Genomic DNA, 27,273 nt, shown 5'->3' with positions numbered 1-27,273 from the left:
AAAGGACAAGAATGTTCTAACCTCCACCTGAGACACCATCGCCTCGTTCTCTGTGCCAGAAATATTGATTTTCTTCGTTCCTCTCTCGGTCCTGGGCGTGAATCACTGTAAATGATCATTCAATAAGTGGGCTGATCCATGTGCGCACATTTCCAACTTAATTTGGGATTTATAAAAGGAAAGTGCGCACCGGTGTGCCATAATTAACTGCAGCCATTTCCATTCATTAATTCCAATTTTATGGTGCAAATATACTTAGAAACTAAAGTCAGACAAATTGATGCAACAATTCTTTATCTAAACAAAAATCTTTTGCGCTTAAAGGAAGATGTTGATGTGAGTACCACTTCCATCGTCTGTGACTAACTGTAACCCACACTGGATATGCGCAGTCATATCAATCCCAAACCACAACCCCAACAGGTGTGGCCAACAGTGCTTGTCATGAAACATCAACATGAATGCTTGTGGAGGAAAAAATGGGAAGTCACAGACACATGAGCAACAGAGATAAAGGTGTTAAAATCCGTCCAGATCCAACGAGGGACTACAGCTGTCTGAAGACAACGCACCGACCTGGAGAGACTCCTGAAGACAGTAAGAGACAACACTGATGTCTACACACACAAACACACACAGCTTCAACACACACACTGAACCACACATAGCTTAAAGAAACACACACAACCTAAAGACACACACACACTGTCCAGTTAAGATACACACTCTGACTGCTTGCTGGAGGAAATCCAAGAAAAACGATGACTCTATTGACTTTTAGACAAAGATGGCTGTATAGTCTTGTGAAGGCCTGCATGTTATTTATGGTGATATGTATCAATCACACACAATGTGATGTCAACACACACTAAACTATACATAACTTAAAGCCACACACACACACACACACACACACACACACACACACTAACGACTTGAGTGTAGAAATATAAAATACAAAATAACCTTACATACTTTTATTTATTTGTGTTTTTAAAGATGACTTTGTTTGTGGTCACAAGATAGATTAAAGAATGACGTCTGAAACCGTCAGGTGAAATATCCTGGAAAATCCATGCAGGTAGCTTGTAGCTGATAACCAGTTTGACCAGTTTGAGCTGGGCTTTTGACAGCTGGTGTGCAAACTAACAGCTCCTATTCTTACCAGTTACCAGCTCATATTTTTGATTATGACCAGTTACTAAGCACTTAACTTCTGCTCTTTTTTTAACCACCTGATCTGTCATCTCAGACCTGATCAGCAGGACTGTGCTGGTGCTGGTCTGCCATTACTTGACCAGTTACACCAGAAGTACCAACCTGGCTGCTAACCATTCAATCAGCTACACAAAATTGGTCAACCAGCTGGTCACCAGTGAAACCAGCTTGAGCAAGCTGGCCAACCAGGTAAATCCAGCAAGACCAGTTAATGACCATTAATGTTTTAAAGCTGGTTCCAGCTGGATTTTATAGCAGGCCCTTAGCAAAAAGTAGTATACTTGAAGTTCATTTTATTAAGTATGCTTGAGTATAAGTATAAGTGTAGCAAGTATACTATGGACCATGTACTTGTAGCATACTAGAAAGTATACTAATTTAATACTTCTTCGGACTAAATTGGAACATTTTAAGTTTATAAAAGTATACTTTAAGTTTACTTTATAAGGACATTTTAAGTTTACAGAAGTACACTTTCAAGTATACAACAAGTACACTCATCTATATACTACTAGTGTACTAAGAATATACTTTTAGTCCACATTTTAGTTTACTAACATGTAAGTTGAGGGGTAATACCTCAAAGCAAATGTGTGTAGTGAAAAACATTTTTATTCTGCTAAATTAAATGTAAGCACAACTCAATGACTCAACCTTTTTCTGTACTTGCATCAAGATATTGTAAGTACCAGCACTTGTAATGTATCTCTCTAGCAAGACATTCACCATTTATTATCACACATGCCCACAGCTTAACAGACGGGAAGTGTCTCCTGGAAAACACTCCTTCACTCACGGTGCCAACAATTTTATCATCTTTGTTAAGTCGACACAGTTTAACCACAGAACAAGGATGTGAATTAACCCGCAACCGTCTTACTCATCATCTTATTCACAAACACATTCACAAACCATAATTACACCAACAACAAAAGAATACCCAAGAGCCTTTGCGCCACAGTCCACAGTATACTAAAGTACAAGTATAAGCTTTAGTATTAAAGTATAAGTCTAAGTATTAATGTACTTAGTCTTAGACTATTCTTTATGCTTTTCAGTATAAGCCAAGTATACTTCACTATACTTTTCTTAAGTATATAAAATGTAGTATATAAAAAGTACACTTCAAGTATACTGCCTCAGTTTTAGTATGAAATAAGTATACTTGTAATGCACTTGAATAAACTACTTTTTGCTAAGGGGGGTGCTGCTTGTGGTTTGTGCACTCTCAAGGTTTTAGAGCTTATACATTTTAACTTGTACATGATTATGATTGTAGTTAAACAAAATATGTAATTATGTAAATGAAATTAAAGTAAGTTTGGGGAACAACAGCTGCTTCCTCACATCTTATCACCAAGTTATCAATGTTTAATAAGTGACAGCTGAGTCCTCTGTCTTTGTCGTTATTATCCATATTTTTATTATTATCAACTGTGTTATAAGTATGAAGTATTGTGTTTTCAAGATGTAAAAGAACTTATTATATTGTATGATATTTTAATTCTCCATTCTATTCTCTGCCCTGTTTTAGATTCTGGTGCCAGAAGAAAAACACAGAAAATGCTGTTTTAAAGTTTCTACTTGAGATCAAGTTGGAAAAAAGAAAAGATGGAACCTTCTTCTCCTGAGGAGGCAGAGCTTGCTTCATTTCGAACCCCAGCTACCTGCCCTCAGTCTGCAGCTGTTGCTGCTGGGAACCACTCAACTGAAAACTCTTTGTCTGTTGATTTTCACCTTCAACAACCTTCACCTCCCTTTAGGGGAGGAACATTAGACCGCTACTTTCCTTCTGAGAGCACATCCCCGCTGAGTCAAATATTGTCTTCCAAGAATGGGACGTTAACACAGGCTGACAACTTGTCCGACAGGTCATTAAAACACGCTGCGAAGTGTATGCCTAAAATAACTGCTGATACTGACTCCTCTGACTCTGATTGGGACACTTCTGAATACAGAAACATAAAGTCAGCTGTGAAACACAAGAGAAAATCAAAAAGCCACAGCTCCAGAAGGAAGAAGAAAAGGAAGATATGTCCCCCTAATGTTGCTTCTACTGTTGATTCCTCTGACTACTCGTTGGATCGACCTTCACCTGGTCCACTCAGAGAAACAGGACTGATGAAGACTCTCTCCACTGCAGCAGATGCTACACCAGGAAACAGTCAGGATAATACCAGCGAAACTGAGCTGCATTCTATAGCTTGTCCATCCACCCTTCAACGCTTCATGGCTCTCGATGGCTCTCTTTCTGATTCTCAGAAAACATTAGACCTGATCAGAGATCGGGACTGCAACAGCCGTAGCTGCAGTTCTGCATTCTACACTGAAAGTCAAGAAAATAGACATGAGATGGTGTCTGTGCAGTCTGAAAGCTCGTCAGGAGCTGAAAGTGATGCACAGATGGAAATGGAGTCACCTGTTCCAGCTGTGAGCTCCTCAGTCACAAACACCCAGCCGACCCGTTCTCACCTCCAGCTGTCCTCAGATCCTGGTTGGAGTCAAAGAGGCTCCAGCTGTTTGCTTTGCAGCAGCCGTAGCTGCAGCCCTGCATTCTACACTGAAAGTGGAGAAAAAAGATATGAGATAATGTCTGTGCAGTCTGAAAGGGCGTCAGGCACTGAAAGTGGTGCACAGATGGAAATGGAGACATCTCTAACAGATGTGAAGTCCTCAGCCACAAACACCTTGCCAACTGCGTCAGCTGGTCCACCCCTGCTTCAACTAAAAGACTTCAGGGTTCAGTCTCCTGCAGAATTATCCAAATTAGATCAAGAGTTACAACAGCTGGATGGTGTTTTCTCGAGCTACAGCTCTACTGTCAACACTGCAGGAAGTGGAGAAAATATAAATGACAAGCCTCAACCATCTGAATGTGAGGCAGGAGGTGACGATGACGCCCTGGTTAAAATGGAGGCTCCTGTTACAGCTGTGAGCTCCTCAGCCACAAACACCCAGCCGACCCGTCCTCACCTCCAGCTGTCCTCAGATCCTGGTTGGAGTCAAAGAGGCTCCAGCTGTTTGCCTCGTTCTCACAGCGTTCCCTCACTGAGTCAAATAAGCTGTGCAGAGAACAAGACCTTCAGACCATCACAGAGCTTACCTGACATGCTGTTAAAAAGCAGCTTTGAGGAGTTTACACCTGATATCACTGTTGATGAGGATGATGAAAGCTACCGGTTCCTGTGCTCCTGCCCAGGCCTGTACCAGTGCAGTGTGACGGGCCTGGTGTTCCACATGGAGGGAGAAGGGGACGTGGTTTACAGGATTGTCTCTTGGGACAGGAGGCTACTGGCCCAACATCACAAGAAGCCTGCAGGACCCCTGTTTGACATCAAATGTCTGCAGCAGTCTGTGTGTCGGCTTCATCTCCCACACTGTGAGATCCCATCCACAGCTGGATGTCAATTCTTGTCAGTCGCTCACCTGAATGATGAGAGCATCGAGTTCATCCCCCCTCATAAGATAACAGAAACTCATGTGATCATCAACATCTCAGGGTTTTCTGCTTTCGGTAATGTCAAGGATGAAGATTCACCTCCTGAGCCGGTCCGAGCGCTGGTTCTGCTGTTCTACAGGCCACCGGATGATCCTGATCTTGAATCTCAGCTCAATGTGTTGATGCTACCAAATAACATTGTGCTCAGTGATGTGCGGCGCACCAGGAAGAAACATGTTGGAGATGAGCTCTACATACCCCCAGACTGTAAACTGCTGCCAGGGCAGGAATACACACTGTCCACTTGTCCTAAAGACGACTCAGTTCTAGTTCAACCAACAACAGCAGAATTTTACTGTGACAACTATGACAACTGCTTTACATCATTCGAGGTGAATTTAGAGAAAATCCTGAAACATATTAAACTGTTTTTGAGAGACACCAACAAACACAGTGTCTGGGAGAGACGCGTCCCTCTTCCATCTGCTGGACCAAAGAAGTCCTGTAGAAAAAGCGCTCTGAATCTGCCTTCAAAGAAGAATCTGTTGAAGATACGGAGCAGATTCATCAAGGGGATATCAGAACCTAGCCTTAAAAGTCTGGTGGACAAACTGTTGGAGAAAAAGGTGCTGAATGATTCTGAGAAGGAGTTAGCACACGAGATGCCAAACAGAGGAGACAAAGCTCGTTTTGTTATCGACACAGTGAGGAACAAAAGTGAAGCTGCCAGGTCAGTGATGATTGAGTTCCTTTGTGAGGTCGACCCCTTCCTCTGTGAACATCTTGGCCTGATAGTCACCTGAATGAACAGGTGATGCCGTCAGAACATGTTGACCTGCTGGTTTGAAACTGATCATCCAAGTGAAAAAGACAAAAAGAGGAAACAACTCTTCCAGAAATTCTATCAAAAAAATCTGACCTCCTTCCCAGAATTCCTACCCCAAACACGATTTTGACAGAACTCTGACCCTCCTCCAAGAAATCCAACCCCAAATTCAGAATCCGGGGTGAAAAGTCAGAAAACCAAGACCAAAACCAGAACTCTGATTTCAATCCTAAAACTTGGACCCTTTTTCAGGAATTCCGAGCTAAAGCCCGGAATGCCGACTTCAACGATTCTGAGACCCAACCAGAATATTCCTACCTCTCAGGGTTTCCCCCAGAAAACTTCTAAGCCTGGTGGTAGGTTGGAAGGCCGGCCCATCGACTCGATTAAGAATCTGGAGAAAAAGTCAAAAGTCCATGCTCAAAACTACAACTCTTACAGACCATTCTAACCTGTTTCCCAGAACTCTTCTTCTTTACTCTGACCCCCCTTCCCTGAACTCCATGCTTAAACCCGGAACTCCCACTTCAGTCTCAGAAATCCAAACCCTTTTCCTAAGAGTCTGAATTTCCTCCCAGAACTCTGACTCTTTTTCTAGAACTTCTTTACCAGAAGTCTGACCTCAAATGAAAAAAGCCAAACTTTTTTCTAGGAACTCTGATCTTTCTCCCAGAACTTCGACCCCAATCCCAGGACCCTGAGTTCAAAGTCAGAATGGTAGATATGGAAAGTTTTTAAATGTTCCTGGTGTGAGTCTTTAAATTAATCTTAAAGGCACTTGATTTCCATCCTTTTATTCTGTTGTACAATAAATGATCTCATCTTACTGTGTCTCAAAATAACAGCTGTCTTTAGTTGATGTTATACCTTCATCAGCCAGCAGGAGGAGTCACCTGCTAGTTAATAATGTGAGAGCTGTTTGGACTGAGTCAGAACTGTACTGTCATGGTTCTGTTTAAAACACTGCTCTGACAAATAAACACATGTTTCTGATTGTATATCATGTTTTGTATGAATGTAAAACTTAATATCATTTAGTACTCTGACATTGTTTCAGTCTCATGTGTTGGATGATTTGTTTCCAGTGGGTGAAAAAGGATCAAAAAAAGGAAGAAAACATGTTTTTGTTCTGTTTATCATTGTTACTGTATCACTTAATATTCATGTCAGTAAAATACTCTCTAATATTAAAACTGACGGTCTAAAAGTACATTTCTTGTTGGACTGTAATGAAATGAAATTTGTCTCATTTTGGATACAGAATAATTTACATTCATGACCTTAAATCTAATATTTGCAAATCTGAACAACAGTGAAATGTCTGTTGTCATTTCTATTAAAGATATCTTGTCTGTTTGTTGAGTGTCTGCTTGGCTGGTCTGAACAAACAACAGCTGAATGTAAATCTCTCAGCAGGTCCAGAATCTGTTGGGGCAAATAATGCATCCACCTCGTGAGTTCCTTTATAAAACTTTGATGTGAAACACTGACCAGCTCACGTTACTTCATATTTGTGATATTGGATGCAAATCTTGGCAGATAAATGGACAAAAATGTCTTTTTCAGAATGAACCATTTTTGTCCATCATGTGAATATCAGGTCACAGTCAGGACACTCGAAACAAACTGTGACAGTAATCACCAGCTCATACTTTATTTGACTGAATGTATCTTCGACAGACAAGTTTCAGTCTAATGACTGATGTATGACTGCACATTGAAGGTCCCATTTGCAGTGTTGGGGAAGTTACTTTTAAAAAGTAGTGTTTGCTCATTATTCGTTACTTCTTTAAAAAGTAATCCCTTACTTAGTTACCCTCTATGGAATGTAACTTTTTACATTACTCGTTACTTTTACGTTGACTTTGGGCAGAACCCATCTCATTTCCTAAATGTGTATAGGCCACATAAAGTTCTACTATGGAGGACATAACAGGTATTTCTTTTGTGCTCTTTATTATGAAAAATGCCACAAACAGAGCACTTGACAAGAAACAACAATACAAACAATAGTACCAAATATTAAGCCTCGACGCATCTTATGGGCACAAAACACATGAATACATAACTCTGACATTAAACAGGCTACACTGAAATTGGTGCAAAGCTATAGTGCAAATTGACTCGACATATCATCATTTCCCCGGGGATCTTGAGCTACAAGCTTCATGTTAGCATGTTTTGCTTTTAAATGCTTGGTGAGGTTGGCTGTTGAGTTTACACCAGTGGACAAAAGTTTCTGGCAGGGCACAGTGTACAGCCCATATTTTCAGTAGTAATGCGTTACACTACTTTTTACCCACAAAAAGTAGTTTGTAACGTGTTACAGTAACGTAACTACTGCCCATTTGTCAGACGGTTGATTGCGGAGTCTCGTTCCCAACTTGTCAAATACTGACGCTTCGTGTTGGTAGGTCGTAAACTGTAGACATCATCAAGTATCAAACAGCACGCTAACATCAAACATATGAAGCGTCAGTGATCGGTCAGAATCAGGTGGTGAACGACATAAAAAACACAGTCTGCATTCAAGATATTTGGTTTAAAATGTTATAAAATTATACATTAGGTTAAAAAAATGATCTGAAATGGATTCAACATTTAAAAACTGTCCATATCTACACTTCATCAACGATCTGGGAAAGAAGTGTGAGTTCCTGGAGAATGGGTCAGAGTTTTGACTCTGAGGTCAGGGTCCTAACTTGGTCTTCTGTTCTGATAGGAAGGTCAGAGTTCTAGGAAAAGGGCTGGAGTTCAGGGATTGAAGTCAGAGTTCAGTGTTTGAGCTCAGATCAGTATCTAACCACCAGGACAACATGATCATGATCAGATCAGCCCAAGACGTTCAGAGAGGAAGGGGTCGACCTCACAGAGGAACTCGATCACCTCTGAACTGGCAGCTTCACCTTTCATCCTCACTGTATCGATAACAAAACGAGCTTTGTCTCCTCTGTTTTGTATTTCGTCCGCTGACTCCCTCTCAGAATCAGTCAGCACCTTTTTCTCAAACAGTTTGTCCAGCAGACTCTTGAGAACAGGTCCTGATATCCCCTCGATGAAGCTGCTCCGTATGTCAAACAGAATCTGGACTGAGTTGCCCTGCACACAGAGTCTCTTTAGTCCAGCAGACGGAAGACAAACCTCTCTTTGCCAAACAATGTGAGAGCTGTCTCTCAGAAGCACCTTCATATTCAACATGATTGTTTTGAATCTGACCTGGAATGATGGGATGTAGTTATCATAGTTGCCACAATGAAATTCAGCTTCTTTCGGTTGAACTAGAACTGAGTCGTCTTCAGGACAAGTGGACAGTGTGTATTCCTGCCCTGGCAGCAGTTTACAGTGTGAGCATGTCTCTATGTAGAGCTCATCTCCAACTAAACTCTTCCTGGTGCGCCGCACATCCCGGAGCATGACGTTACCTGGCAGCATCAACACATTGAGGAGGGATGTGAGCTCATTCAGGGGCCTGTAGAACAGCAGAACCAGCGCTTGGATCGGGACGTGTGGCGATGCTTCATCTCTAACATTACCATAACCAGAAAACCCTGAGATGTTGATGATCACATGAGTTTCTGTTATCTTATGAGGGGGGATGAACTCGATGCTCTCATCATTCAGGTGAGCGACTGACAAGAATTGACATCCAGCTGTGGATGGGATCTCACAGTGTGGGAGATGAAGCCGACACACAGACTGCTGCAGACATTTGATGTCAAACAGGGGTCCTGCAGGCTTCTTGTGATGTTGGGCCAGTAGCCTCCTGTCCCAAGAGACAATCCTGTAAACCACGTCCCCTTCTCCCTCCATGTGGAACACCAGGCCCGTCACACTGCACTGGTACAGGCCTGGGCAGGAGCACAGGAACCGGTAGCTTTCATCGTTGTCATCAACAGTGATATCAGGTGTAAACTCCTCAAAGCTGCTTTTTAACAGCATGTCAGGTAAGCTCTGTGATGGTCTGAAGGTCTTGTTCTCTGCACAGCTTATTTGACTCAGTGAGGGAACGCTGTGAGAACGAGGCAAACAGCTGGAGCCTCTTTGACTCCAACCAGGATCTGAGGACAGCTGGAGGTGAGGACGGGTCGGCTGGGTGTTTGTGACTGAGGAGCTCACAGCTGTAACAGGTGCCTCCATTTTCACCAGGACGTCACTGTCAGCTGCTGACACGCTCTCAGACTGCACAGACAACTGCTCAAACAAGAGATTCAAATCAGCTGAGAGAGCTCGCTCTGAACGAGGGACTAACAAAACAGGATAATCTCTGTCGATGTCACTCTGGGATGCTGATAAAACCACAGTCTTATCTTTGGTTTTGCTGCTGCAGACGAGGCTCAAGCTCTGCTCGCCTTGTTGTCCGGGGTGAGAGACGGAATCAAACTCATCTTTCAGTTGAGTCGGTTTGTTCAGGCGGTCAGGACGTTTCCTAGATTCAGAAGAACTTTCACAATCATTTGCACGCAAGATGGAAGAAGCAGAATTTTCAGGATATCTGCTGATGCTTTTGTTTGGCAGCTTATCTGATGCAAAGAGAGGAGAGCTGGTAGACGAGCTGCCATGTTCTGACACTCTCTCTGGGGTACTTCTGTTTTCTTGCTCCACCGCCTCAACTTCACTTTTGCTGCTGCAGATGAGACTCCGGCTGGTGAGTGACTGCTTGAAAGAGAGGCCTGATAGTTCAAGACACAGCTGATGTTTATTTCTGGTAGTAGTACGTCTGGACCGGGCTGATCTGATGGGCTTTTTCAATCGTTGGGTACAAGGAGGCGGTCCCGGGCCATGACGATGTCGCCTCAATTTATGCCGCCGATTATAATTATGAGGTCTCAAGATGGAAGAGGGAGAAGAAGGGGGGTGACTGTCGTGAATACCCTCCTCTGAGAACTTCTTTTTCTGAGTCCTCTGTTTTCCTGAGACACATCCTTGATTTTTGGAAAATGACACATCTCCGTATTTTCCCATTCTTTGTCCCATCTTTTCTTCTGTTGTCAACTCAATCTCAAGTAGAAACCTTTAAAACAGCTTTCTCTGTGTTTTTCTTCTGGACCCAGACCCTGAAGCAAAGCAGAGAATGGAAATCAAAACCAGATGTTAGATTTTCTTCCTGAAGTGTTCAACAGAACACTAGAATTTGATATAACTTTCTTATTTAGCAGGTTTTATAGTTGTTAAATGATTTTATGAATATGTTGAGGCTATGTTTTCGTGGAATTGTGCAGAAAAGGGGGTATCATACATCTTTTCCACTGGTCAAATATCCCACTTAAACCCACTGAAATCAGGCTTTTTTGTGTGATGGTAATGTGTAAACTCTGCATCAGCCCGCGCTAAGTGATGACGCGGTATCAACATCCGGTGGTGGCGCTTAAATAAAGAAGGACTCTGGGATGTAATCCATTCAGGACGTTTTAACCCCATTTATTCCTATGAAAGCTGCTCAGTGCTGTTTTAGGACCAAAAAGTTCGACTTCCCAGATATGAAAATAATTGGATCACCGACCAAGCCGGCTAACTTCCGGTTTGAAGGGATAGAATAAATGTATCGAGCGGCTCCTCTAGACTTTTCAAATGTTACTGGACTGAATGGCTCAAGTTCAGACCGTGAAACGAGTCACATCACGGGGTTGAGACGCTCAAAATAACGTATCCACCGTTTTACAGACGCTTCTTTCACAACGGCTATATCGTGCTTTTCTCGGACTGGAACCGATTTGTAAACAACGTTGACTGGAAAAAAAGTTTGGATGATTCCTCACAGATACCTGTTATTAAACAGGTGAAAGAGATGTTGTTCAGAATAATTCACAGATATTACCCTGCCAATCCTTACATGATTACATTTAAAAGAGATATCAATACAAACTGTTCTTTTTGTGAAGACCACCCAGAAACTGTTTTGCACCTCTTTTGGTATCACTTACACATCAGGACATTTTGGCAAACCTTCAGCAGATTTGTCATTGACCATGTTTATAAAGACTTTGCTTTATTGTGGGAAAATGTGGTATTTTGCATTTATAGAAGTCATAGTAAAGAAAATATATACTTAATTATAAATGTACTAATTCTGCTGGCAAAGTTCCACATTCATAAATGTAAATTCAACAGTAAAAAACCTAATTTTACATCTTTTTTCCATTAAGTTGTACATTATATTCATTTGATTTCTGGCTCAAACTGTCAACATGTGGTCCTCTTTCTCCTTTTAATAACTTATAAGCCTCCTAATTTCGCCTTGTCTGTATTTTATATGTTTGTTCATTATTACATATTTCTGTCTTTGTAAGTCACTGCTGAACTGTAAACCAAGTTTCACAATAAAGATGACTTGGGGGGGAACTCAGAGGCAGTCGGGCTGCAGGAGGTGTGAATAGGGTCAATGAAGATTTTTAAATGGTTGACCTGTGTTTAAAAAAAACAGCTTCGACTTGCTAATGTTGTTAGAAAAGCGGCATTAGTGCCCTGTTGCAGACTCGCGGACGTGACGTGGTGACAGTGAACACGTCACAATACGTAGATTGGACCGTTAGATGGAGCTGACGTGTCACGTGCCGCTCCTGCACAGCTGTTTTCTATAATAGCGCGATGACGACCCTCTCTGTCCTGAACGTGTCGCAGAAGTCACTCCGTTCAGCTTTTCTTCAGTTTAATGTGACTTTTCTGGGAGTCTCTGTTAAAAACAGTCAACAGGACCCCGAACACTCACAGAGGATCCTCACCGGGGGAAGTCCTGCACTTCAGTGTGTGTTGATCAGTGTTGTCTCTTACCGAGAGAGGACAGCCGTCTTCAGGACCGACGTTTTGTCTTCACAGATGTCTTCCCTCGTTGGATCTGATCGGAGGATACAGGCGGACATTCCTCCATCTCTGTTGGAACTTTCTGGTTTCCGCAGTCGACTTCGGGTTTCCAGTGAAGTTTACTTTCGGTTTCACACGCGACTTCCCCAAAACCCTGGAGGGGGAGAGAGAGGGCAGCCACGTGTGCGCATGTCACATTTTTTGTGTCCATTGAAAGTAGTTTTGGAGTCGGGCTCCTTTATTAATGGCAAAATAATCAAAGTATGATTGAAGTTAATTCTGTAAAAAGGTATCAATGACGGGTATTAGTGCTGCAGAAATGCTTGTTCTCCAGTTTGAATAAAACAGGTTTGTTTGGCAGAGACCGGGAGAAATGCACGTTTTTCAATGACAAAGAAAATTGTGGTGTAAAATGTAATCATCCGTAATAATCATGGATTATATCACAATCTGTTGAAATCATCGCAATATCACCTTTTGACCATATCCTGCAGCTTTATTTTGTAGAAGTTCAAACTCAGAATTTGAAACTGAATAAACAAACTTGGCTTAAAGAACAACACAATTTAAAGTTTGTCACTGTGTTTATATTTGGCGGACCCTGCCACCTCTCTAGCTTCACACTGTGTCTTCAGGGATCTTATTTTCCTCTGAGAGCAGTTTGTTTATTCACTAATGGAAAACAGTTTGTATTATTACCTCATTAATATTGTAAATATTAAAATTCAGAATTTGAATTTCTTCTCCAAAACTACAGAGTGATGATTTAAAGTCTTAAAATGTCTTAAATGTATCAAATACTTGATTTTATTTCATGAATGTAAATCTTTCTGTATTTATGACATTTAAAAAAAATCTTAACCTGACAGTCTCACTGTTATCACACTTTAGAACCAATATCAGTTTTAAATATTATGAGTATTGACATGAGTATTCAGTAAAACAGGAGCAATGATGAACAGCACAAACACCTTTCTTCTGCTTTATTCACTGGAAATAAAACATCCAACAGTTAAAAACAGAAACCCAAATGTTTAATTCGTTTTTAAATAAAAAATAACCAAGACATGATATTAAACACAAATGATATAAAATCAGAAACATGTGCTTATTTGTCAGAGCCGTGTTTTAAACAGAAGCCTCTTATCTTGTTTATGACAGTAAAGTTCTGACTCAGTCCAAACAGCTCTCACATTATTAACCAGCAGGTGACTCCCCCTGCTGGCTGATGAAGGTATAACATCAACTAAAGACAGCTGTTATTTTGACACACTGTAAGATGAGATCATTTATTGTAAAACAGAATAAGAGGAGGGACATTAAGTTCCTTTAAGATGAATTTAAAGACTCACACCAGGCTGAAAAGTGTTGTTTCTCTTCACCCACATGAGGTCATGATCTCACCTGGATCTCTTTAATGACACCTGGTTCTTGTTGGGGACTTTACAGAAAGCAACAAGACAGCAACACACACAGAATGTAAGAAAATAAAGAGACAAAAGTGCTGAAATCAAACACACGAAGACTCAGTGATCAAATAATCAGGTGATAAACATTGTAAAAACAGTAAAACAGTCTGTGTTCAAGATATTTGGTTAAAACTGCACATAAGTAAAACATTTTTTTAGAAAAATAAAACTGTCCTTATCTACAGAGTTCTGATTTGTGTTTAGCCCTTAAAATAATATCATGTTATTCTCAAGAAATGCCACAGAAAAAAATACAAAATGAAGTTAAAGTAAACAGACAAAAGTGCTGAAATCAAACATGTGAAGGGTCAGTGGTCAATAGCAATCAGGAGATAAACATCATAAGAAGTGTAACAGACCGTTTTCAAGATATAGCAGGGTAATGAGCCTGAACACACCTCAAGCTACCTGAAGACCAATGACTGTCATGGACTACCCTCCACCATATTTCCTCATCATTAGTCAAGCGTTCTTTGACAGCACAAGAAGCTTTGTGGAACAAATGTTAAATAATGCTTGGATAACATGACCTTAACACTCACTTGTAGAGTCCATGCCAGCTTGAGTGCATGCTGTCGTTAAAGCAGAACGGGGGACAAACCCCACAGATATTCCGACATTCAAGGACATTTTTCAAAGATTCAGCTTTTTCTCTAAAACAACAAATACAAAATAAAAGTATTTTGAATAGTGGTCCCAGGCTGTTTGACTTCATGGTGCATTCAAACCAAATGCGAAGAAAATACATCTGTCCATCTGGTTCCACCAAGGGGCAGTTTCTTAATAGTTGTGTTAAAATCAGTAAATTGTGACCAGCAAGTAGACGTAGACTAAATCCATCTGTAAACACAGATTTCTCTGTGATCTGAATCAATAAATGGATAGGAAAGATGTGAATAAACAGCATAATAATGACATCTTGTAAAAACCCTGAAATCATGGTCTTCATGGTCAGGTCTGTGGGCCAGACGACAAGCAAACAACTTTTAAAAAATGCTTGTTCCCTGGATGGAGTTCGGATGGATCAGAGCTATGCTGTGCTGAGACGTATTTTCAAAACTTACCAGGTAGCCCGACTTTCTTGTTCATTTCCCTCCACGGTAGCTCCTTACTTTTTCCTGTCTCAGTACGAGTAGATATGTCATCGTACAGCACTGGGTGTCTGCAAACGGTCAGCGACAATAACATCTATTCACATCTTATGGTTGACTTTTTATGCAATCAAGATGCACAAATAGTTCACCTCCTGTTTGGTCTGAACGCACCATCACTATATGTATTCATAGTTCCCCTATCTCAGACAAGGAAACTGATTAAACTTGGGAAACAGTCTTTTCACATTTATAATAGATACGTCGAAGCCAGTTCTTTCTTAGTTTCTTTGACAAAATGTGCAGCATGGTGGTGCAGTGGTAAGCACCATTGCCTCACAGCAAGAAGGTCCTTGGTGGTTAAGAAAACCACTCAAATACAGATTCTGTCGTTCTCTTGTCAGGGAAACTGAAACAGTTTTAAGCAGAAACAACATGATGAGTTTTGAACACCTGGTCGACAGGTTCTGCCTGCATCACCTGTTCATTTAGCTTCAGATCAGCCCAAGATGTTCACAGAGGAAGGGGTCGACCTCACAGAGGAACTCGACCATCTCTGAACTGGCAGCTTCACCTTTCCTCCTCACTATGTCGATGACAAAACGAGCTTTGTCTCTTTTGTTTCGCATCTCGTCCGCTGACTCCCTCTCAGAATCAGTCAGCACCTTTTTCTCAAGCAGTTTGTCCAGCAGACTCTTGAGAACAGGTCCTGATATCCCCTCGATGAAGCTTCTGCGTATCTTAAGCAGCTTCTCGTGTGAAGGCAGATTCAGAGCGCTCTGTCTACAGGACTTTGTTAGTCCAGCTGATGAAAGATAAACTCGTCTCTCCCAGACACTGTTTTTGTTGGTGTCTCTCAGAAACAGTTTAATATGTTTCAGGATTTTCTCTAAATCCACCTGGAATGATGGGATGTAGTTGTCATAGTTGTCACAGTCAAACTCGGCTGTTGTTGGCTGAACTAGTACAGAGTCGTCTTCAGGACAAGTGGACAGTGTGTATTCCTGCTTTGGCAGCAGTTTACAACGTGAGGATGTCTCTATGTATTTTTCTTCTCCAACTAATTTCTTCCGAGTGCGCCTCACATCCCGGACCACGACGTTACCTGGTAGCATCAACACATTGAGAAGAGATACAAGATCTTGATCATTTGGAGGCCTGTAGAACAGCAGAACCAGCGCTCGGACCAGCTCAGGAGGTGAATCTTCATCCTTGACATTACCGAAACAAGAAAATCCTGTGATGTTGATGATCACATGAGTTTCTGTTATCCTATGAGGGGGGATGAACTCGATGCCCTCATCATTCAGGTGAGCGACTGACAAGAATGGACATCCAGCTGTGGATGGGATCTCACAGTGTGGGAGATGAAGCCGACACACAGACTGCTGCAGACATTTGATGTCAAACAGGGGTCCTGCAGGCTTCTTGTGATGTTGGGCCAGTAGCCTCCTGTCCCAAGAGACAATCCTGTAAACCACGTCCCCTTCTCCCTCCATGTGGAACACCAGGCCCGTCACACTGCACTGGTACAGGCCTGGGCAGGAGCACAGGAACCGGCAGCTTTCATCGTCCTCATCAACAGTGATATCAGGTGTAAACTCCTCAAAGCTGCTTTTTAACAGCATGTCAGGTAAGTTAGAACAAACAGCGGAGCCTGGTTCCAGGGCATCACTGTCACCTCCTGATGTGCTTTCAGACAACAGCTCAGTCATATTTTCTGTCCTGCCTGTGGTGCAGACAGTAGAGCTGTATTTACAGGTGATGCAATCATCATCTGTGTCCTCAGAAGGTGAGAACTGGTTTAATAGTACAGAGTCAAGAAGACACTGAGTAACCTCAGAAGGTAAATCGCCTCCATATTCTAGATTAGGTACCATTGATAATCCATAATCTGTGCTACCAGATGACTCAACCCTTTCTTTTTCAGCAGAGTCTGAATCATCACCATCTTTGGGGAAGGCTTGAAGGGCTGATGGACCAGCTGTTGCATGCATCTGCATTTCCCTGATATTATCATGACTGTGTTCTGTCGTAGCATCTGCTGCAGTGAAGGGAGTCTTTATCAGTCCTGTTTCTCTGAGCTGACCCGGTGGAGGTCGACCTAATGTGTAGCCAGAGGATCCAACGGGAGAAGCAACACCAGGGGAAGATGTCTTCCTTCTAGTGCTGCATTTCTGAATTCTGCCTCTGTTTTTTCCTTCACGATATGCTTTAGTTTTTTTACCAATTGACAGTTTGCAACCAAGGAAAGGCCTTTTGGCTCCTGGTGCAGGGCCTGCATCAGGAGGGACGATGGACTGAGGACCAGTAGACGGGTTGACAGAGGATGGAGGGTTACAAAGGCTTTGAGGGTCAGCATGTGCTTCGGTTGAACTGGAGCCAGGCAAAAAAAAATCTCTATCTGACCTTTGTACATTCCAGTTCTGTGCCAACGAGCCATCAGGGGAGACTTCGTACATGCATAGAACATCATCATTTGGACAACTGGAACTACTATAGCTACTTCCTTCTGAGAGCATGATTGGATCCGTCAGGATTCGTTTTCCAAGAATCGGTTCACTGACCCGATCTTGTTCTTCTTGTTTTTCTCCAGTGCTGGATCCTGGATGATCCCTACTGATGTCAGTGTCAGAAATAACTGTGGACATTACTTGTGGCTCTGTGGTGAATAACTCCCGGCAGGCACCAGTCTCTTTCCTGGTATGCTTCAAAGGACAGACAGAAAATGCAGTATGTCTTATGTCTGGGTCATGATGGACTGTTGATGACAGGGCAGCCTCATCCCTTTCCTCCACAATCCCACAGTCCATTGCTCTGGAGCTAACAAGATCAATTAAGTCTGATGATCCAGGTAATGATAGATGTTGAAGGATACCCTGATGATCTTTGGACTGAGATGAGACAGTTTGCTCATGTTGTGGTAGTTGTAGTAGAATCTGGGAGTTAAGACGCTCCATGTATTCTTTCAGATCTAACGTGAGATCGAGGCAGGAGGAAGTGGAGGCAGATCTGTGAGACGAACCGCTGGCTTCTTGTCTCAGCAGTTCATCTTGAACACCTTCCTCTGAACACTTCTCATCTGCAGTCGTCTGTTTTTCTGAGACTGAAGTTTGACCTCCTTGATTTTTGTGTAACGACTCATCTCCATCTTTCGTCAGCTCTTCCTCTTCAGTCTCTGGTGAGTCATCTGCCTCCTCACCACAGTCTGTATCATGCTGAGCAGAGAGAAGAGGAGGAGGAGGAGGAGAAGAAGGAGAAGGAGGAGGAGGTGCTCCCTCTGTTTGCTCCATCTCTTCTTTTTACAACTTGATCTCAAATAGAAACTTTTAAAACAGCTTTGTGTTTTTCTTCTGGTCCCAGAACCTAAAATAAAGCAGCAGATGGAGAATTATAACATTGTGCCAGTTGTTCTAGATATTTAAAAACGAGTGAACTGCGTTAACAACAAAATCATCTGTGATGTTAAGACTTCAGGAAGCTTCATTGTTTTTCAAAAACAGGGAACTGGAAAGAAAGAAAGAAAGAAAGAAAGAAAGAAAGAAAGAAGGAAAATGATGTGATTTTGTGAGTTTTATATTTTTGATTGACAAACTGTGATTTTTTTGTTTTGTTTTCTGTAGGAGCCATTTGGTAAAATGTACAATGACTTTCTCTGCTGTTACTTCCTCTGTTTTTTAACACAACGTAAGAAGAGATGAAAGCTCATTAATCTTTCACGTGTATTCACAGACTCTGTGAGTCTAAATGTTAGAAGAACAAGTTCGTTTTAAGACATTTTGTGATTCAAGAGTGGATGTTACTTAAGAATGACCAGTCAGCTGTCTGTTTCCTGTGTGTGTGTGTGTGTCTGTGTGTGTGTGTTGAAGCTGTGTATGTGTCTCAGTGTGTGTGTCTCTTTAAGTTAGGCTTGGTTCATTGTGTGTGTGTGTGTGTGTGTGTGTGTGTGTGTGTGTGTGTGTGTGTTGAAGCTGTGTATGTGTCTCAGTGTGTGTGTCTCAGTGTGTGTGTCTCTTTAAGTTAGGCTTGGTTCATTGTGTGTGTGTGTGTGTGTGTGTGTGTGTGTGTGTGTGTGTGTGTGTTTTCTCTTACTGTTTTCAGGAGTCTCTCTGGGTTCGGTGTGTTCTCTCCACCGGTCGGTTCTGACAGCTGAAGTCCCTCTTTGGATCGGACCTGTTCGTTGTTCCACGCACAGATTCCTCCACCACTGTTGCTCATGTGTGCCGGTGACTGTCATGTTTCCTCGGCGGACTTCAGACTTCCGAGAAGTGGGCGGAACCACACGGTCCCGGTCCGTTTCCCAACTCAACTTCCAGAGAAAGTGATGAGGTCATTGTGACGTCAAAGAGCGTAATATTATAATTTAATCAAACTTATTACCAACAAAATAAAGATATAATCAAAGCAGTTAGCTCTCAAGATGATTAAACACTACCAGATCCTTTTCCATGGAGATTAATTGGGTCAGGCTAATAACTGGGAGACAATCAGTCACGTCCATAGACCTGAATGAAACTTCACTACTCCAAGAAGTAGACAGACCCTTAGAAATTCAAAATAACTTTATTAGCAGGACGATATGAGTCTGTGTTGCTGAAGTATTACAGATCATAAAACCAATTAACGTTTGAAAAAAATTTTTATAAATCTGATTGAAAGTCAAATACATTATGTTAATGTGTTAATGTGACTCTGACGCAATAAGATACATATAATAATCATCACATCATGGGCAGGACATGATTACTAATAATACATGATATAAAATCAGAAACATGTGCTTATTTGTCAGAGCAGTGTTTTAAACAGAAGCCTCTCATCTTGTTTCATGACAGCAACAAACACAGAATGTAAGAAAATAAACAGACAGAAGTGCTGAAATCAAACATACGAAGACTCAGTGATCAAGGAATCAGGTGATAAACATCATAACAGTGAAACAGACTGTGTTCAAGATATCAGGTTAAATACTGCACATAAGTAAAAGTTCTGATTTGTGTTTAGCCCTTAAAATAATATCATGTAATTATCAAGAAATGCAACAGAAAAAAAAATATAATGAAGTTAAAATAAACAAACAGAATTGCGGAAATCAAACATGCGAATGGTGATTGATCAAAGAATGAGGTGATAAACATCATAAAAACAGTGATACAGACTGTGTTCAAGATATCTGGTTCAAAGTAGATTCTACAATTAAAAACTGTCCATAACGCTTCTGGCTTGAGGTAGGGAGGTAGAGTCGCTTATACACACACATATTTCCCCCACAAAAAACAGATCACTCACAGAAATATAATAGTAAAAGTAAAAAGAATGTGAAGAAGACAGCGCAGCGATACAATCAGTGCAAACTCTGCTTCTTAAATATGGAAATGACAAGAATGTGCATAATATAATTTATAGGAAAAAAAAAGAACATTTCTGGAACTAAAATAAGGACAATAGCACACAAAAAGTTGTAAAAAATAAAAAATTTAATAAAAATTGTATTTGACAGCAGGTGTCAATGTAAAGGCCACAGTCCAGGTTGTGTGTAGGAGGCTAATATAGTCTGTAAACTAGACAGAGGACACAGTGACATAAAGAGACTCATGCTGAGACGTCCAGTTCTCTCCTCCCCTTTTGTTTGGCAGATTCCTTAAAACAATATCAGGATATTATTAAAGGAGCAGTCTGTAGTTTCAGGGAAGAAATGAGGAGAGACAGATCTTCACTGACTGATATTTTTAAACTTAAACTAAATAAACAAACTCTCTTTGTTTCCATGACTGAATAATCATCACAATTCATACTGTTTTTCTTTGCTTACATGTGGCGGACCCTGCCACCTTTCAATGTTCTGGGACCTTATTTTCCTCTAATTCTGCACTTTTATTATTATTACCTCATTCACACTGTAAATATTTAAACTCTGAGTTTGCATCTCTTCTTCGAACTACACAGTGCCCCTTTAAGCTAAAACAAACATATGAAGCGTCAGTGATCTGTAAATACTGAAGGTTCAACGTTTATAAACTGTCCGCATCGGTAATAAAGTGATATTTACAGAATGAAATGTGAATAAAGAAACAATTATCACAACTGGATTCATGGAACATCTACAAAAAATATGTAAAACAAAACAATTACCAAAACAAAACTCCATAATGTCAAAGTGAAAACACATTTCTATTAAGTAATATCAATGAATTAAGAATACATCATGTAAAATGAGTGACCCACAATCAAAGGCCGGCTGTGGCTCAGGTAGAGTTTGCGTTTTGTCATTGGACGGTCGCTGGTTCGATTCCCCTGGTCTGCATGACGAAGTGTCCTTGGGCAACATACTGAACACCGAACTGCTCCTGCTGTGCTGGTCGGCACCTCGCACGGCAGCCACCAACATGAATGTATGAATTACTGTAAGTCGCTTCGGACAAATGTGTCTGATAAAGGCCTCAAACGTCAATCACAGACACCTAAATATGGATCCTTGAATTATTCCACAAGAAGTTAAGTTAAAGATTGTGAGGAGAACTTCCTGTATCCAGTTTGATTTATTTAAACAGGACAAATAAAAGACTTTGGGGAGAATCAGAGCGGTTGCTGCTGCAGGGAGGTTCTGTTCAGATCAGTCCAATATGTTCACAGAGGAAGGGGTCGACCTCACGGAGGAACTCAATCTTCTCTGAACTGGCAGCTTCACCTTTCCTCCTCACTGTGTCGATAACAAATCGAGCTTTGTCTCCTCTGTTTTGCATCTCGTCCGCTGACTCCCTCTCAGGATCTGTCAGCACCTTTTTCTCAAACAGTTTGTCCAGCAGACTCTTGAGAACAGGTCCTGATATCCCCTCGATGAAGCTGCTGCGTATGTCAAACAGAATCTGGGCTGAGCTGTCCTGCAGACAGAGTCTCTGTAGTTCAGCAGTCGGAAGACAAACAGCTCTGTCTCTTCCCCAATCGATTTGAGAGCTGTTGGTGTCTGTCGGAACCAAATCAACATTGAAAGTCACCTGGTATGATGTGATGCCGCTGACATTGCTTACAGCTCTTTGTAAATTCTCCATGGCGGACGCGACGTCCCGGAGTCCTCTCATAGTGACCTTCTCGTTATCTGTGTAGTACCTCCCCCCGTTTTCTGCAACCATGATATCGATCTTCTGGATCAGATCCACAAATTGATGTCTGTTGTTCAAAACGTGGAACCTGTTTCCACATTTGTTGACGACACGTTGAAAATCCTGACATTTATAATACTCATCCATGGTCATGTCTTCATAACAAGCTTCATAGATACACAGCACCATCATGTACTGGTAAACTTCTGGACCAAACAGCTCTTGCAGGCATTCTATATAGTCTTGATCTTCAGTGAATTGACCGATCGTTAAGACCAGAAGGAACACATGAGGACCAGGACAGGACAATTTGAGACTTTCTCTTTTGACAATTCCGTCAGAGCGACAGATGTCCAAGATTCCTGGTGTGTTAACCACACTAATTAGTCTGTTACCCCAGCGTGTCACAGCTTTTTCACAGGTCATCAGTGATCCAGACGAAAACATGCTGTTGAAACGTTCCACTCCCAGAATGATGTTAGCAGCCCTATTGCCCGAACCAGTCATTTGTATAGTCACAATTCTCAAATCAGGACCTGCAAAAACAATTCATAACTTGTGTTTTATAAGCTGTCTGACAGAGTTTCAAGAGCTTGATGTACAGAGAATGTGTTAAATGTGCACATTGTAATAAACACACTGCATGTGTGACTTAGTAAATAGGTCAGTGACTTTGTAGTGAATAACAAACAAAAACTTACTGTCATGAACTGAATCCATCTTCAATGTCTCTATAAAGAGGACAAAAAATAATGTTTGACATGTAAAGACATTTGATTTAAGACATTATTATTTTATTTAAAACACCATAATGTTTATACAGATACTTCTCAGCAGTGATTTTACTTTCTTATAATAATAATGGACCGAAGTGTGAAATAATTAAAGTTCTGACTGGCAGCATTTAACCAAAGATTACATTACATTTACTAATACACCCAGCTGAAGCTCTGTGTCTCTGAAGGTTCTGGTAATCAGATTACAGGGTCAGACTTCTGGGGGAAAAGTCACAATCCTGAATTTCTGTCAAATGGAAGTTAAATTAGCAGTCATTCTCCATGTTGCCACTAACATTACTGCGTCTTGTGCTGGAAAGTTGTGGCGACAGACATTTTGTAAATTGTCTTCAACAGATGAGATTCAAGGAAATGTAATCAGTGTCTCATATAAGGTCAGAGGAGATAATTACTGTGGGAAAAAAACATTCTGACAAATCCATTTAATGTCATTTCCTGGTTAACATTTCTTGGTGGAGGCCGAATTATGCTTTTAACAGATTAATAGTCCTCCAAGATGGAAGCCCGGGCCAAGGTCCACTTCACTGAGGCCAACACCCAGAGAGGTGGAGAGCTTTTTGATAACAACTCATTTGTAACTGTTACATAACAAGATATTTGGCAGCCTTCATATTTACTAGTAAATGTTAACGAGCTGCAAACTGGAGGGAGAAAATTTACTTTTTTGATTAATTTAAGGCCATTTTGCCTTTAGTTTGTCCCGGGTCTCCGTGTTTCACACTTACCTGTAACAGATGCCACACGGTGTTGTCCCTCACTGTCTTCAGGAGTCTCTCTGGGTTCTGTGTGTTCTCTTCACCGGTCGGTTCGGACCGCGGTCAGGTGGATCGGATCTGTTCAGTGGTCGCAGACGGACTTTTACGCAGATTCCTTATTAGTGTTGTTCAGGTGTGCCGGTGACTGACAGGTCTGGAGGAGGAGGAGGAGGAGGAGGGCCCTCACTGACATCGAGTTCTTAGTTTCGTTTTCGTGTACTGGTATCTGCACTGTAACTGGTAAAATATCTCCATCTACTGGACATTTGATGTTTTTGTCCATCAGGTGCTCACTAAGAAAAAGAAGTCTTCACCTGTCTTACATCCTCTGTCACAACTAGTTCGTTAAAAAATATAAATTCTGAACACTTTACTGATAGAAAGTAACAAATGCAGCTATCAAATGAATGTTAGAATTTAAAAAGTAAATGTATTAAAGTAGCATAAAATAAAAAGACTCACATACCTTGAAAGCCACTTTTGTAAATGAACTGTATCCATTAAACTGCGTCTCTGAGGTTTTGGACATGAACACGAGCAGAACACGAGGGATCCGGGCAGTGGCGGTTCTAGGGGGGCCAACAGGGGCCAGTGCCCCCGTAACTCTGAGTCCGGACCCCCCTGTGGCCCCCCGACAGGAAGTCTGCATCAATAACACAATGACAGATTTCTTGCAATGATTTTGTACTGAAGGGAAAGGTGGAAATAAAGTGTCTCAGCAGTTTACTACCCAATTAAAAATTTCTGAACTAAACAAACTGGTCTAGAACTGCCACTGAATCCAGGACCGTTACAATAACCAGTGCTGTTGTTTTAAAGAAAGAAGTTATTTGAAGCCAAATTATCATCACGTACTAGAAAACAAATAGTATTGGCGCCTTTATTTTGAAAGTCTAACTGGATGTTTGTAGTGGAAATTCTCCTTTGTGAGGTAGAGAGTTGCTAAGTCTCCGAAGAATTTCAGACTTCAGCGTATGAATCAGATCTCTTTAATAACACGCAGCGTGGAGAAGAAGGCAAAAGTGTTCTCTCCCGAACTCTGAATTGTTGCCCATTAAGTACGAAGCAGAGAGGAGGTTACCTTCATTTACAACATCATAAAACATCTTCTTTACAGAATAATGACTCTCTGATATTTGGGTGTGTCCTGTCTTCCCAGGATAGTGACACTTTGATGTAACAGATGGGACAGCAAATGTTATCTTATCTAAACTTGTGTATCTTCCCATGTGGGGATGTGCCCCCTCCTGTGGCTCTTGTGACACCTCAGGCAGTGTGACAGTCTCTCTTCCTGCCTCTGTCCATTACAGCACATCTGACCACTAACAGGAAGACTATGTAATTTCTCATACGTTGCATATTTAACATTACTAACGTAACCACATGATGAAGGCGTGTTCTTTTAACAGGAAGGTGACTCAAACATGAAAACGGCTCAGTGAGTCGGAGGGAACCGGTGTGATACTGGGTTCACATAAATACAATGAACTAGACGGCCTGGATGGATGGAAAGGTGACGGTCAGGTGACAAGGAAATGTAACAATACAGCAAGAGTAAGACTGACAACAGGTATCAAGGAGGAAAAGAGGAGATATCAGTGGACACAGAGGTTTGAAAACCGACCACGATGATCACGATGTTTTCTTCAGACTGATCTGATCGAGCGCAGCTCGCCGGTGAGTCAGACACAAAACTGATGTTTTAACATTTTAATTAACAGCTAAAATCTACAGTCAGAGATGTGTTTGTGTTTGTAGTCATTTGTCTGGAAGGTTCAGTTTATTCACATCACGCAGAGAAAAGCTGAGCTGGCAGGAAAACACTGTTAACATTCATGATTCATTCATTGTTATGAAATGTGAAACTGTTGAATGTGTGTGTCAGTGGAAAGAGATGTGAAACTTTCTGTTGTATTTATTAAACCTCTCTGAGGAAGTAGTTTTAAGCTGCAGTTGTTTTCTCAGCAGCATCTGATGCAGTGACATCAGGATCATCTGTGCAGAATTTATTCAAGTTCAACTTAGTAGAATTTATGTGATATTTGGATTTTACAGTATCTGTGTTCTTTTAGTCTTAAAGAAGGTGAATGAATCATGAGCTGACATGATGAACTGGTGAAGGAACAACTGTAATTTGATCAACTCCTCCTGGTTTATTCAAGGTCATTTCAGATTATTTTATAAAGTCACAACTTGAGATCCAATAGTTTTTATAAACCTTGTGGATTTTAATTTACTGGAAACATTCTGTATACTAGTAAACTGGGTTATCCATGGTGGTATTTGGGGTTAAACATCTGGCCAGAAATGTATATTGCTGAAGAAATTAACTGAAAGATTTGTGAGAAAGCTTTGAATGTTCATCATTTTATTTCAGGGAGCAGAAGAAACACAAAAGAGACTCACAGATGGACAGGAAAGTTCATCTGGAGCTGAAAGAGGGAGTCAGAACGAGATAGAAGAAACTCAGCAGATTCCTGATTCTGCTGATTATTCAGCCTGACTCTGAATGTGATCGCAGCAACATGGAGTCAACTGTGGAACCTAGAAGAAGAGGAAGACGAGCATCATGTTTCAGCAGAGCAGCCAGCAGGATCAGGAGGGCCCTGTCCAGGATTTGTGGAGATAGTTCTGCTTCTTCCCCTGATGATGGAAACACTAGCATCAGGAGTCCCCCCGATGACGATGACTATTTAGAAGTCGAGAGTCAAATGCTCGAACTCACAGGTAGTTCTTTTACTGAACCTGATTTTGAAGATTGTATTTCTTTAGCTCAGATTTATGAGGACATTGACGATTTCGACGAGGGTAATAGACTCCCATTCACAGCTAGTTCTACTTATTCCTCTGGACATGCCCTGTTATGTCCAGATGCATTCGAGTGGTTGTATCAGTGTCCTGAAAGCCGGTCAAGCGATTTCTATGACGTCCTGGAAGAAATGGAGGCTCCTGTTCCAGCTGTGAGCTCCTCAGTCACAAACACCCAGCCGACCCGTCCTCACCTCCAGCTGTCCTCAGATCCTGGTTGGAGTCAAAGAGGCTCCCGCTGTTTGCCTCGTTCTCACAGCGTTCCCTCACTGAGTCAAATAAGCTGTGCAGAGAACAAGACCTTCAGACCATCACAGAGCTTACCTGACATGCTGTTAAAAAGCAGCTTTGAGGAGTTTACACCTGATATCACTGTTGATGAGGATGATGAAAGCTACCGGTTCCTGTGCTCCTGCCCAGGCCTGTACCAGTGCAGTGTGACGGGCCTGGTGTTCCACATGGAGGGAGAAGGGGACGTGGTTTACAGGATTGTCTCTTGGGACAGGAGGCTACTGGCCCAACATCACAAGAAGCCTGCAGGACCCCTGTTTGACATCAAATGTCTGCAGCAGTCTGTGTGTCGGCTTCATCTCCCACACTGTGAGATCCCATCCACAGCTGGATGTCCATTCTTGTCAGTCGCTCACCTGAATGATGAGGGCATCGAGTTCATACCCCCTCATAAGATAACAGACACTCATGTGATCATCAACATCTCAGGGTTTTCTGGTTATGGTAACGTCAAAGATGAAGACTCACCTCCTGAGCCGGTCCGAGCGCTGGTTCTGCTGTTCTACAGGCCGCTTAATGAGATCAGATCCGTGCTCAGTGTTTTGATGCTACCAAGGAATGTTGTGCTCCGGAATGTCCGGCGCACCAGGAAGGAACATGTTGAAGATGAGCTCTACATAGAGACATCCTCACACTGTAAACTGCTGCCAGGGCAGGAATACACACTGTCCACTTGTCCTG

The 27,273-nt window shown here is 41.7% G+C and overlaps 3 protein-coding genes across 3 annotated transcripts; 1 reads left to right on the top strand and 2 right to left on the bottom strand.

Moving 5' to 3' along the window:
• The first annotated feature begins 4,105 nt into the window (after window positions 1–4,105).
• Window positions 4,106–5,795, top strand: LOC115569933 (NACHT, LRR and PYD domains-containing protein 1b allele 2-like). The gene has a single exon (XM_030398173.1). It carries the CDS (start codon window positions 4,129–4,131, stop codon window positions 5,458–5,460), a length of 1,332 nt encoding a protein of 443 aa, XP_030254033.1. The 5' UTR covers window positions 4,106–4,128; the 3' UTR covers window positions 5,461–5,795.
• A 1,627-nt stretch (window positions 5,796–7,422) lies between these two features.
• LOC115569906 (uncharacterized) lies at window positions 7,423–12,512 on the bottom strand. Its single transcript, XM_030398124.1, has 2 exons — window positions 12,252–12,512; window positions 7,423–10,537 (listed from the first exon to the last, which is right to left on the bottom strand). Exon 2 carries the CDS (start codon window positions 10,455–10,457, stop codon window positions 8,310–8,312), a length of 2,148 nt encoding a protein of 715 aa, XP_030253984.1. The 5' UTR covers window positions 10,458–10,537; window positions 12,252–12,512; the 3' UTR covers window positions 7,423–8,309.
• Window positions 12,513–14,451: 1,939 nt separating this feature from the next.
• Window positions 14,452–17,232, bottom strand: LOC115569923 (uncharacterized). Its single transcript, XM_030398156.1, has one exon. The coding sequence runs from the start codon at window positions 16,842–16,844 to the stop codon at window positions 15,336–15,338; it is 1,509 nt and encodes a 502-aa protein (XP_030254016.1). The 5' UTR covers window positions 16,845–17,232; the 3' UTR covers window positions 14,452–15,335.
• Between the last annotated feature and the right edge of the window lie 10,041 nt (window positions 17,233–27,273).

The sequence above is a fragment of the Sparus aurata genome, chromosome 19, assembly GCF_900880675.1.
Source record: "Sparus aurata chromosome 19, fSpaAur1.1, whole genome shotgun sequence".
Lineage (NCBI taxonomy): Eukaryota > Metazoa > Chordata > Actinopteri > Spariformes > Sparidae > Sparus > Sparus aurata.
Note: the sequence above shows the minus strand (reverse complement) of the source record. Positions and strands in the feature narration are given on the sequence as shown.